General features: G+C 39.7%; 1 protein-coding gene across 1 annotated transcript; it reads right to left on the bottom strand.

The window, feature by feature from the left end:
• Positions 1 to 9,965: 9,965 nt before the first annotated feature.
• On the bottom strand, positions 9,966 to 11,621 carry LOC110802522 (wall-associated receptor kinase 17). Its single transcript, XM_022007951.2, has 2 exons — positions 11,384 to 11,621; positions 9,966 to 11,188 (listed from the first exon to the last, which is right to left on the bottom strand). Exons 1-2 carry the CDS (start codon positions 11,619 to 11,621, stop codon positions 9,966 to 9,968), a joined length of 1,461 nt encoding a protein of 486 aa, XP_021863643.2.
• Positions 11,622 to 14,348: the final 2,727 nt, after the last annotated feature.

The following is a 14,348-nucleotide window of genomic DNA, read 5'->3' as shown; positions in this document are numbered from 1 at the left end:
TGGACGAATCTGTTTTGAAATTTTTTTTTTTTTTTTTTTTTTGAAAATAAGGACCTACGTGGTTTGCGCCGTAGACCCCGCCGGCTGAAGATGGCGAGCCTATTTTAAATTTGAAGACTTTATTTTTCGAAAACTGAGGACCTGCGCGGCTAATGACGCAGACCCCGCCCGCTGAGGGTGGGCGGGCCCATTTTGAATTTCTTATTTTGCCTATGTAGAAGAGCTTTTGGTGATTACAACCTGTTGGTGGGTCGTAATATTTTCCGATTAGATGTGTCCTGTAGGTGGGTCCACAATGTGTATATTTTTGTTTAACAATATATTTTTTGAGATATCCAAACATGATATGGTGCGTGGCGCAGTCTGGGAATGTGATTTTGATTGCGCGCTCCTTGTTGGAGTCCACTTTTGCGAGCCCCCAAGCGTTGGTGCTCGTCGGTTGTTTTTTTTGCGTCTTGTAATCATGTTTGGGTCACGCTCGTATGTGCGAGCGACCTCCTATAGTAGTGCGCTATTTTAGTGAAGCCATGGAGTGCGACTTTAGTTTTCGGGCGACATCCGGTTTTGGCTTGGCCCGGATTATCCCTTTGACAGACAGACATTTTCCATTTGGAAAACCAATGACTTGACGACACATATTTTTGGTGTTTCGAAGAATGACCATGATATTTAACTTGCCTTTTTTTTTGAAAAGTGTACATGAGCGTTTTCTGAGACGAGTCTAAGTTTCGACCAAGTTTTAATGTTATTATTATTTTTTGCTTATTTGGGAGCTAAAGGTGCTTTGGGCTTGATCTTACTTGTAATAAGTCCTTTCCTATTCCGTGTTTTGTGAAATCTGGGCCTTGGGCTGCATTTTCAGCGCCCAAGCTCAGGCGTTAAAAATTTCGGCGCCCAGAGGTGGGCGCTGAAAGTTCTTTCCTGGTAATATTTGATTTTCGGATTCCTAAACACGTTTCCGAATGGGATCAGGATGTTATTGGGTGCGTTCAGCCATATATAGGGGGTAGATACGTCCTTATTTTCCACCACTCTCAAATTCTTTCTCTCTTTTTGTTGTGCTCTAATTATTTACTGCTTTTGCCATGTCGACCCCTACTTTCTCACTCCAACGGACTGTTAGGCGTTGGCTACGAGCCCTTACTCCCACAGAAAAAAACTTTGTTAAAAGAATACCACTTAGAGGCACTTTTAGGCTTACAACAAATTAATATTGATTATAATTTTCTGCATGCTGCCCTAAATTTTTGGGACTCCGATCATCATGTTTTTTCCTTTCGGGGCAATGAAATATGTCCTTTGCCTGATGAATTTGCTGCGATCCTTGGTTATCCTACTAATGCTACTCCTGTTACCCCTGGCACTATTGAAGAGGGTAAAACAACCATAAGGGCTTTCCTAGGGCTAGATGATAACATGTTTGCTGAACTTGTTGTAGACGATAAGGTTAACTTGGCAAAACTCGTAAAACATCATTTTAGGCCTAGTAAGAATATGACCGAACAAAAATTGAATATTCGAGCCTTTGTATTTTGCTTGTTGAATCATTATTTGTTGTCGAATAATAATGGTGAGTTCGGTGACATAAGTCTGATCCCCCTGATTAGCCAGATGGAAAGTTGCTATTCTATTATGCCGTTGGTTGTTGCTGAGACTTTGCTGAGTGCGGATGAGCTGAAGAAGGATGCCAAATCCAAAATTTTTAAGGGAAGCCCCTATTACTGCAGGTAATCTATTTTTTCTTTGCGCACACATACGCCACTTTTATATATTTCTTTTTGCCTGGGGCTGAGTTTCAGCGCCCAGGGCTGGGCGCTGGAATATTCGGCGCCTGGTCCTGGGCGTTGAAACTGCGCCCCAGGAACCTTTTTTTCTTTCTTTTCATTCTTTTGATTCGATCGTACCTGTTTTTGCAGATTTGGCTTGCGGAACGGCTTAGACTTTTGGAAGCTCCTGCTGATCCTAAACATTATCGCCCTATAGCTTTGGGTAACCGAAAATACTTGCACCAAGGCCAGGACGAGGCCGAATGGACCTCATTTTTTACTTATGGCATTTGTTCTATTAAGTGGGTGGTACCATGGTGGGGTTTGACTACTATGACAGGGGGGGTCTGATGTATCGGTTTATGTTTCTTTGTTGGGGCTATCTTGTCCCATTTATATTTTCCCTTACCGAGTCATGCGTCAATATGGTTTAAGGCAGACTATCCCCTTTTCTGATACGGTACCACCTAAGGTAGCGACCTTTGCACAAACACGGGTCTTAGCGTGGGCTAGGTATTATGATGGTCTCCTGCGTTGGGCTGTAGCTACAAATGGGTTTGTGAGTCTTTCTGAAAACTATAAGTTGTGGATGAGTTCCGATGACAAGGATGTGAGGACCGAGGCTCGTAATGGGGAGCCGGCTGAGCTTTTGATACCTCGTATTCGTGTTAAGTATGAGGGCCCTGATTCTGCCAGACCTCGTACCTATAGTTTTAAGACTGTGAAAGCTCGCCCTGATCGAAAGCGAAAGGAAGTTCTTCCCCGTTCCAGTGTCAGGCCTAAAAAGATGCCTAACATGAAGGGGCCTGCTGTTGTTAAAAGAAATGCAAGCTCTCGCGGAGATCGTCGCCGGAACAATGTATGGGTTAGGAAGGCTCAGCCGCCTGTAGAAACAGTGGCTAGTCCAGTTGATGATAGTAATCCTTCTCCCACCATTGTTTGTGCCCTTGAGGCTGAGCGGGCTATAACTGAGAATGTTTCTGAAGCTTTGGCATCTTTGGAAGTTAGTGTCCAGGAGCCAGTTCTTATGGAGATTGATATTGGGGCAGCGCAGAAGACTATGGGGGTGGATCCTGCGAACATTGCTCTCTTCAAGACTTTATTTGATGATCCGGAAGAACTAGAGTAATGTAGTTCTTTGCTAGGGTGTAGGTGCCCTCTATTTATTTCAGTTGTGTTTGTTTTTATTCCTAGCACTTTGTTTTCCTTCTTATTATATTTTAATAAAGGCGTATTTTTAGTTTCCATTCAATTTTTTTTATATGTCTAACACTTTTTTACACAAAGAATATAATTTTTTAGTATTATTTGGACCGAATCCTTGGTAAGGATTGCCTACGTATCTTGTCAGAATCAGGTCGCGCGTAGTTCTAGCTTTAGAATAATTTCTAGTATGCCGGATTTTGGTAAATATGTCCTGAAGTGGGAACATATTACTTAATCGGTCAAATGAGTGAAGTATTTGCCATTTATTTTCATCTGCCGTTTTTTTATAGGTTGCGTAAAATTCGACCAATTTGTTGGTAAACCTATTTGGATACGTACTGTACCCCCCAAGTGTTCGTTGTTTTTCCGTTGTGTGCGGATAAAATGACGAGCACTTTCGAAAAAGAAAACTTTTGGCAGGCAGAGAGTTTCAACGCCCAGGCTGGGGCGTCAGAAATTTTGGCGCCCAGCCCTGGGCGCTGAAAAATGACTTGGGCGGTCAATTTTGACGCTTTGCTTCACATGTTCTTGCGTTTATTCCTATTTTATTTTTTTTGTGCCTTGATATTTTGCTTTGTAGTTAAAGTTAATTTTGAGGCTATTTTGGAGGCTTTTTTGACTGTTAGCGTGAAACGCATTTTCGTCCAGATTAATTTTTTCTATTGGTGACTCAAAACAGTTTTGAAAATGGAGTTAGGGTGCGGAACTTATGAAGATCTTTGTGTAGGCTTTGGAAGGGTATGATGGAATCTATGTTTTATGAATCTGTTTTTTGGTAACATTTGCATTGTTTTGAATTTTTGATTTCCTTTGATTTTAGGTTGCATGGATTGGTTCTGACACTGGTTGGCTTTTTAGGTTTTGGGGACGTGAATGGGATAGTATGGTTTATTTTGTGGGTTTCGGGAATGGCATTATTTCAAAACCGAGTGGGTTTTGTTTGTTGGGCCTATAGTGGGCCGCTTCTTTATTATTATTTTTTATTTTGCAAGTACATCTGGTGTTTATTTAGTGTTAGAATAAAAATTTTAGGAGAAATATTACGCCTTTATTGATTCGGAAAGTAAGGAAAACACACTGAAATAAAACTGACCCATATTCTAAAGGGCCTTAGGACCATCTAAAGTCTCTATTATTTTTTCTATCAATCTTAAAGAACTACTAGGCGCTTTTTACTAATGGTTCTCTATGTGGCTCAAGCCTGGGGTTTAGTCTCATAAAACTTCGGCCCTTCACCGGTACTCATCTTGAATTCCATTCCTTTTGCGTTGACCCACTGATATGTCTTCACCCATCCGTTCTCGACCTCTTCTAGTGTTGATGCAGGAGAGATTAACCGGGTTGGATCGAAACCTTCATCTTGTAAAGCTAGGGTAGTCATCACAGTCTCGTCCTCCATAGGCCTCGATTCGTTAAACAATGTCCACAGAGCCTGGTTGTCCAATATTTCAGCTGTTTTAGTCTTGGTGAGGTGGGGTGCCTCATCCAAGGTGTGGCAGTCATGGAAAATTTCAAATCCGGGTTTTAGCAAGCCATCCTGAACGAAGGGTTCAGGGAAATCGCAGCATGGGTGTTCTTCTCCTTCCCGTATGAACATCCCGTTAAGGGTCCTTTGATATGGGGGAAGGAGGGTGGTTTGTTTGGTTTTGTTAAGGCGTAGCCTGGATAGGAGGTCAGTAATATCTTCCTCCGTTGGTTCATAACCTAAGCCAAAGGGAGTAGATTTGTCGGGAAAAGGGTGGAATGTGAATTCCTTCTTCCTTATGCCCAATGGGGTTCCTGGAAAATAGCCTTGAGCTAACAGCATTCTAGGGATGACTCGGGATGCATGCGGGTCTAGGAATGCTGGATCATAATCTTCGATGAACTGGATTGTTTCTTCCATTTGAAACCCATAAAGGTCGTCTGCAGTTTCGGCCGTTCCAACCATAGTACAACTGACGTCGAGAGGAGGGGCGCGGATTTCTAGTATTACCCCGTTATGGTTAAGTTTAACCATTTGGTGCAAGGTAGAAGCCACACCTCCTAAGTCATGGAGCCAAGGTCGCCCCAAGAGGAGGTTGAAAGTGGGCTTGATGTCGATAATCAGGAACTCCGTGGTGCGTGCCACAGGCCCGGTTTGTATGGTAAGGTTGATTTTTCCAAATACAGGCCTTCGGGAGTTATCATCAGCTCGTACCCCTTGCGTGGAGGTTTGGAAATCATCGTTTCCTAGCCCCAAGCAATGGGCGGTTCGCAATGGGCAGACATTAACCGCCGAACCATTATCTACGAGCGCTAGGGGGATGTTTTGTCATTTGCATCCAACCACTAGGTAAAGGGCTTTATTGTGAGCACCCCCCTCTTTGGGTAAGTCTTCATCAGTGAAAACTATGGCCTTTTCTCCGGCATCTCTTGTGACATGGCTAACCAATGAGTCAGGTGTGATATCTGTAGGTACTGAGATGAGGTCAAGTGAGCGAATAAGCTTTTCGCGATGTTCCTTTGAAGTACACATAAGATCCTAGATGGTAATCTCAGCCTTGGTTCTTTTTAGTTGTTTCAGGAGAGGATTTTCAATGACTTCCGCGACGGTGGCGTGCCGCCCGTTCTCAGGAGTTTGTCTGACCGGGATGTCGTCCATAGGAGGTGGGTGAATATCCGGTTGGTATATCCTTCCGGATCGGGTGAGGTTGTCGACCTCGGGCTCCTGAGGGGTGGTGTCAATGAGAGCATACCCGGGCCAAGTTTCAGTGAAGAGGTCCTGGCCCGAGACTTGAGATAGGTAAATATCTTCAGCATCATCGTTCCACACACCGCACACTTCCCCCTCGATTCGATCCATAGGTACCACAGCGAGTGGTGCACCTTGAGGTGTAATATACACCGTGGGGTCGAAATTCTCTGGTTGGTCGAGAGAGATGTGACAAGAGCCGAGTGGGCTCTTGTTGTTGTTGGGTTTGCCAACGTTAGGGAGAGGTATTACTTCATCCTCTATCATGTCCTGGATCGTATGTTTTAGATTCCAGCAGTTTTCAGTGTCATGCCCATTTCCTTGATGGAATTTGTAGTAAGTACCTTCGACCCAATATTTGTTTTTGACAGGAGGGTCACGGGTGGGGCCTATAGGTCTCAACTTTCCTTGATTGGTTAGTCTTTCAAAGGCTTGTACCAAAGTTGACCCGAGTGGGGCAAACTTTCGGTCTCGGACCCATCTTACAGGGTATCTTCGGGCGGGAGCCTCTTCTACAGCATTGACTTCTTGGGCTTGGAATGTGTTACCCCGATTATAGGTGTTGGTCTTATATGTAGGTTTGCTCTGTATGGTTTTGGCGAGGTCGTCCTCGATTTTTATTCCCACATCATAAACTCTTTTGAAAGTGTCGAGTCCCAGGTACCTAAGGTGTTGTCTGTAAGCTGGGTCCAGGTTGTCAATGAATTTTTGGACCAATTATGTTTCGGGAGGCCTATTGATTAGCTGGGCCGCCTGGTCCCTCCATCTAGCAAAGTAGGTTGTGAAACCCTCATTTTTCTTTTGGAAGAGAACTTCCAGCTCGCGCATGGTGACTTAGAAATCCATGTTCGACGAGTATTGCTTGATGAAGACATTGACAAAGTCTTCCCAAGTGGGGAAGAGCTTAGGGTCCTGGTGATAGTACCATTTGAGCGGCACAGGTTCCAAGGACAAAGGAAAGGCAGGTAAGTACATGGACTTGTCCACGCCTTTCAAGTTCATGGTATTCACAAAGCTCAGTAGATGATCACGGGGGTTGTCCGTGGCCTTCAACTTTGGTAAGTCAGATGAACTGAACTTTTCTGGTAATTTGCCAGGAAAAGGTTCAGGCTCGAGGGAGAAGTATTTGCTCCCCATGGTTTGCTGTAGGACCATTTTTTCAATCCTCTTCTCGTTTTCGAGATCATTTTTGGCTTGCGCAGCCGCTAAAGCTTCATTTTCCATTTTCAGTTGGCCCATAAGTTGGGTCATTTGGACCATCTGGTCTCGTAAATCTTTGAAGGACATGTTTGAAGGTGCGAATCGAGGTTGGGGAAGCGGAGATCCTTGAAATGAGGGACGACGGACGGAGCTTGGAGTTACTAAACCTGATGTTGGTGATGTATCTTCGAGACGCACTAGCCGTTGATTCCCTGATCGGCACCAAGTGGCAGGACCAGTCCTAGGTATAAGATAAGCTAAAGTTTAGGTTCCCAAAGTTTCAAGCATTACTTAGTCTAGACTTCGACTCTCTAAATTGGTTTTTATTGCTCTTTGTCGGTACACTTTTTGGTTTTTTTTTATTTTGGTCATTCTTTGGATTTTCGAAACACTTGCCCGTGTGACATTCATAGTTGTTAGCATGTTCGGTTTTGGTGCCGAGCATTTCCGTCATAGGAGGCCTAACAACGACACAAAGAGTTATTAATTTCTCATGAGTCGCTTTTTGAAATCGAGTGCTTTTCTTACGCCCTCGTAGCAGTTCTTTTGACGAACATTTTTTTTGCGCTACGTATTTTCCTTTCGTGCGGGCACTGAAGCTGCTGCGCCTGACCAGAAGGCCAAGCAGCAATTTCAGCGCCCAGCGAGGGGCGTGAGAATTTCTGGCGCCCAGCCAGGGGCGTTGAAAATGCGTCCCTGGCTGGTTCTTGTTTTCTGTCTTCTGTTTATGCGACTTCGATTTGCGTGCTTGCCTAATAACGTCCTTTACGCGTGGCGGCGTTTGTGGGATTCGTTACAGGCCATCCCGAGCGTCGCTTATTTTGTGGCGATCATTCGGGTTTGCGGAACACGTGTTTCGGTATAACTCCTTGGCAAATTGGTCTATGAATGTTTGGGCAGTTTTTAAGGTTGTTGGTTTTCTAGGATAGTTTGTCACACACAATCACATATTTCGCTACACATAACTACAATACAAACATGGATTTGAAAATTAAATATGCCACGTAGTTTATGATAGGCTTCTATGGGTAGTTTATTTGCGCCTGGCTTGGTACCGCTTCTATCGTAGATCCAACACATGCCCCGGTCGAGGTAGTGTCTTCAACAGACGAATTTCGCTCAAGAGGCCAACCCGCAAGGGCAAGCCAAGGGGGCATGCAGGCGAGAGGGACCTAATGGGCGAGCGATTGGGTTCGGGATAGGTGTACTACCTGCGCAAGTACCGAGTGGGAAACATGCACGGCGTATGCACCCCCCTATTGGCGAAAAAAGGTATCCTTAGTCCCAACTCCCGAGGGAGTCGAGATTCGTTATGATGTTCTGCCCGTTCACATTAATATGCTGATTTTCAGGTCGTCCCAACTTGATGGGGAAATAAACGCGGGGTAGGATCGTTTCACCCTTCGGCTATTTTGATTACCTACAAGCACGAGTATTTCCTTCACTATCCCCAGTGGAGTCGCCACTGTGAGGGGGTCGAAAAAGCATGAGGCTAATGCGTGACCTTGTCCCTCGTGGGTGTGACGATTCTTTTTATTCAATCAAGTGTAATTGGATTTCCTGTGAGTATACACCCAATTGACTAGTAATATAGGAGTCGCCATTCAGTTTTTAACGACAATGAGAAAAACTGACAAAACCCGGTTATCGTGACATAAAGGGAGTGCAATTATGTTTGACCACGACGGCCGTAGGTTCCCTTGTGATCCCTGGTGTGGGGATCTCTCAATATACACCCGCAAGGTAGAGATTGAGGGTTCGGGGGACTGTAACTACCGAGAGGAGTAATTCGCTCGTCGATAACTCTAGAGGCAGGATATCCTTACTAGCTCAGCATAAATAATTGAAGGGACATGCGTTAACTATTAAACTAATCTGAGTTGATTTTAGCAATATGCAACATATAATACTAATTCGATCGTGATTATCTGATATAAATAACATTAAGGGACCTAGCATGATAATCCGATTTCCCAAAAATATTATATTTGTTAGGCGTGATAGAACAATAAAATTAGGTTAGTTTAACAGTTCATAAAAAGGGCGAGGAAAGCAGTTAAATCATCGAAAAGGGACACATTACGACGCACCCTTGAGAGGTGCGTCACGGTTCTCAGAAAACTAACCACTTTGACTTTGTTATTTCTCCTTTTTATTTAACGAATCTCAATTATGGGACAGGATACGTTCTGTTCGATTTATGGATCGATTGCGACAGAACGCGTGAACAGTTTCGCAGCGAGAGGCTTAGGCTAAGGGGTTTAGAGTCAATACTCAGAATATATTATGTGTTGTTGTGTGTTGTTTCACGTCGAAACTAGGGGCCTATTTATAGGGAAGAGTTCCTGGAAAGATAGAATTGCAGAGTTCTAATCCACAAAGAATTAGGAAAAGAGACGTACCCAGGTATTTTCAGCACCCAGGCCTGGGCGCCGAAGATTTCGGCGCCCAGAGCCAGGCGTTGAAAATAGGGTCTGGGCAGTTTTGTTTGGTCAGATTCGGATTCCTAAAATCCGTAGAGTTTGAGATTAATTCGAGTCTTTTAGCGCGTATCAATTTTGTGACGGAATGCGTCTGGGCCCGTTACGAACTCTAAGCCCGTTAGGATTTTAATTAATACGTAACTCTTATTTCCGAATCCTATTAGGAATAGGATTCTCATAGTTTTCTATCTCATTTAGGATTTATGTTGGAATGCAACACCTAATTCTGACAGGTTTCTATCTTTTATGATTTGCCACTTTTAGAAGCTACCTTTTACGACAGTTACTATTTTTAGCAGGTTTCCATAAATAGCAGGTTTCGGGTGAAATGAAGAATCGAGATTCGTTTATTTTATAGGAGATGCGTTGTCAAGTGGAGTTTTTATGCTTTCATCATCGAACCTTTCCCTTGCGGGAACGGGGACAAAAGTAGGTGTCTACACTTGGTATTAGACTAATGCATTTCCTTTAAATAAATACCTTTGGAATTTCCAAACAAGAGAGATCAAATGTACAAATTATAAAATAAGAAACTGGAAATCATAAAGACTTCAATTAGAGGGAAGTTGTAAGGCTTTTAGCATAGTTTAAACAATATTAACGAGGTTGGTTCATTTCGTTAATCATATCTATCTGCACTGTGTACTGTCCAGACACAAATTCCCCTGTGCTTGGATTACCATTATAATTAATATTTGAGGATAACGGGTAAAGATCCTTTTGCTCCATTAAGTTATTGGTATCCTCTTGGTGGTTCTCATCAGCCCAAGGATGCCTATTTTGCTTCTTCAATCCCTCTAATTCAAGACCCACTTCCTTCATCGTAGGTCTATCTTCACCATGGACGTTTAGACATTTCTTAACCAATTTTCCCATTGTGACTAGCCGTTCTTCGCTAGCTTCCCTCACCAATTGAGGATCAAGGATATCCATCAAACGATCTTCTTCCATTGACATGAGGAAGTATATCGCTAGATTTCTCTCTTCCGTTTTCCTTTCAATGGATAGAGGCTTTTCCCTTGTTAATAGTTCGGCAAGAAGAACTCCGAAGCTATAAACATCACTCTTCTCTGTCAATTGGCTTGTTTGGAAGTATTGCGGGTCCAAATATCCCAACGTCCCTTGAACTAATGTTGTTACCTGAGTTTGATCAATCGGAACCAATCTTGAAGCGCCAAAATCAGATATTTTAGCTGTGTAAGTTTCGTCTAATAATATGTTTGTGGATTTAACATCTCTATGAATTATAGGTATTGAAGCGGCTGAATGAAGATACGAAAGTGCATCAACAGCCTCTGCAGCAAGCTTAATGCAATTAGCCCATGTTAGCCATGATGTGATACCCTTATTTCTGTGTATATGTTCGAATAGTGTGCCATTGGAGATGAATTCGTATACAAGCATAGGAACCTCGGTTTCAAGACAACATCCCAAGAGTTTCACCACATTGCGATGGTTGATTTGTGTTAGAATAACAACCTCGTTTATGAATTGCTCAACTTGAGTTTTATCAGCCACTCTCGACTTTTTTATTGCTAGTTGGCGACCATCCTTTAAAATCCCCTTGTACACAATACCATAACCACCTTTTCCTAAAATACGATCTTCGCTATAATTATTTGTCGCTTCTTTTAGTTCCTCAATAGAAAATATTTTAGATGAGTCCATAGTTTCTCCATTTGGAGAAAGTTGTTGTGTCAACAATATCCCTCCGTTCTGTTCAAAGAATTTCTTCCTTATTTTCATTAGTTCCCTTTTCTTGATGAAAAAGTATATCAAACCCGCCAAAACGACGATGAACAAGGATGTAATGCTCAAACCTGCAAAATCGTCTTAGAGTGAAATACTGTTCACTTAATTTAGAATCAATTATTGTAAGAAATTTAATGAGTGAGGCTAAAGGAGTTTATGATTCACATACTAATTTTCACTTATACGTAGTATAAACTTATTTTTAAAAAACATTATCAACCCAAATACGAGGATTGTTAGGAATAGTCATAAGAAGGAAGTACCTAAACTGAGCCTCAAAATAAATCTTGAATTATGAATCTTTACACAACCACCGTCTTTCTTCTCCCCATTTTCGATGTATCCTTTAGGACAAGAGCATTTGTGACTACCACCGATGTTCTTACAAATATGAGTACAAGGGTTGCTTGGACCAGATGCACACTCATTAGTATCTGCAACAAGGAATATATGACTGATATATACTGTAATATTGATTTCCTTTTGTTGCTTATCATGCATCAATCAATAGAAAAACTTCCCCCCAACTTATGCTTAATGATTATTAAGTTTGTTGAATAATATAAGTTTTTAGTTTGATTAATTTGGAGATTTTGGAGTGCATAAATGGATGGTGAAAAATATAATTAAAGAGGAGTATAGAGGGAAGGAGTAGTGAAGAAAATTGCAGAAATTTGTTAACTATATTAGGAGAAAGCTTAATTTGTAGGTCCAGCTAATGTTGCCGTTAACTTTGCTGTTGAAAGGTGATAAAATGATTTTTTGTTACATATTTTTTAGGTGATAAAATTAATGTTTATAGATTTTAGATTATAAAACACAAATTCTGGTTCTTTTAGATGATAAAACACAAAATTTTCTTTTTTAAAATCACTGAATTTAAAGAATTTTTCAACTTACATACCTATGTACATTAAGGAAATATTTCGGAATTGTTGAAAATTATTTATCAATAATATGAGTAGTGATAATATTTGAGTAAAATAATCTAATCACTACTATTCAGGCTCAATTTTAATAATTTATTCAATTTATAAAAGTCCCCAATTATCGTAAGAACCCTACTAGGAAAGTGTACATTTATTTTAAAAGAAATATTAGTTTGATTCTCATTTAATGATCATTATGTATTGGTTATGGCTCGAACGATGTCAAAGATAGTAGAAAAATGGATCAGATTATTATATAACTTGTTTTAAGTGTAATTTCAATTTAATTTGTTAGATTATAATAATTTGTTGTGTTTTGAGTATGCTTTAACAAATTTTATCATGTAAGAATTAGTAGTCCGTAAAAAATAATGACTAATTAGTTGTGATGCTATTAAGGATTGATTGATATTATTTTTCTAATAATATTGATATAATATAGTTTTTAACGTATAAGAAACAATGAAATGAGTTGTGACATAACGATTAGAACATGAGACATACAAACGAGAGGTTATAGGTTTAAAACTATACGTCAGACAGATAGACCCTCTCATAATCGCATGAAATAGTATATATTATACGAAGTACAAAGTAACAAACATCCATGTCCCGTTCAAAATTGTCTGATGTCATATACAACGATCATAATTTCTCGGGGATAGAATTTTAGTTGACCCAAGAATCCTCCAGCAGATGGATGTCCCATGACCAATAAAAAAAAAGGGGGTTTTCTACATTGTACCCCTGTATTTCTTTGATTTCTATGTTGTACCCATGCATTTAAAATTTTTCACATTATACCATTTTACTTGTAAAACATAGTCACACATGTCTTTGTTGTTAATCCAATGTTTGAAAATTTCGTTAATTTTTAAACAAATTAAGGTTTTTCTATATTAGAATCAACTTTATGCTTGTTGTTAACCCAACATTAAAGTAGAAAATTCTTTATTTTTTAAAAAATATAACGAAAATTGTTACCATTGGGTTGTCGGCAAGGATAAATATTAATCCGTATTAACTTTTGTGACTACAAGGGTACAATGTGTAAAATTTAAAACATTTAGGTAACACATAGAAATTAATAAACTATAGGGGTACAACGTAGAAAAACCCTAAATAATAAAGTTAGTTAATACTTGGTATATTTTTCATATTGAGTATACATTTGATTTTTTAGACCTTCAACATTTTACTTATTAAAAATATTTTTTTTATATTTACCACCTTTAACTTTCAGGCTTTATATTTATCCCTTATACAATATAATTTATACTCTCTCAGCCTAGAATTGTTTTCCCCATTTTCTTTTATGATGTCCCAAAATTATGTTCCCATTTCAATTCTTAATTTCCTTTTTAAAATCTTAGTTCTTTTTTTCTTAAATACCCTTATACGGAGTAATATTTTTGAATAACATAGTTAACCTAGCGTTTTCTAAAAAAAAGTGCGCACTTTGACTAAAATTTGCCAGCGCGTCTCCTGTGAGACCAGTCACACCATCAACTTGATGGTGTGACGAGCGCGAAACCAATAGCGTACCTCCCCTAACACTATAAAAAAAAGTAACGGATCTAAACTATAGAAGTAACATACCTAAACTAAAAAAGTATCAACTCTAAAATTATATTAAAAAAAGTAACATGTCTAAACTATAGAAGTAACATACCTAAACTAAAAATGTACCTCCCCTAAAACTATTCCGTATAAAAAAAAATTTAACATATCTAAACTATAGAAGTAACATACCTAAACTAAAAAAGTACCTCATCTAAAATTATAAAAAAAAGTAACATGTCTAAACTAAAAAAAATACCTCCTCTAAAATTATTATAAAAAAAAAGTAACATGTCTAAACTATAGAAGTAACATACCTAAACTAAGAAGGTATCTCCCCTAAAACTACTCAGTATAAAAAAAGTAACATGTATAAAATATAGAAGTAACATACCTAAACTAAAAAAAGTACCTCCTCTAAAATTATAAAAAAAAGTAACATGTCTAAACTATACAAGTAACATACCTAAATTCGCAAGTGTGAACTGGTCTCACCATCAGTTGATGGTGAGGACAGTCTCATATAAGAATTTGGGAAAATTTGCATGGGGAAGTGTTTTTGGTTGTTTAATTCAATTATGAGTTGATCATTTATTGTTTTATCTTTTTCGAACACAAAACCGTATAGTTTCCAATAAAAATACAAATACAAATATATAGTAATAATTGCAAATAATGCAATGTATAAATTCATTAATCTATCTATTTATCTGAGCATCATCACACGTCTCATTAACAT

The sequence above is a fragment of the Spinacia oleracea genome, chromosome 3, assembly GCF_020520425.1.
Source record: "Spinacia oleracea cultivar Varoflay chromosome 3, BTI_SOV_V1, whole genome shotgun sequence".
NCBI lineage: Eukaryota > Viridiplantae > Streptophyta > Magnoliopsida > Caryophyllales > Amaranthaceae > Spinacia > Spinacia oleracea.
This window is presented reverse-complemented; position numbering and strand designations above follow the sequence as displayed.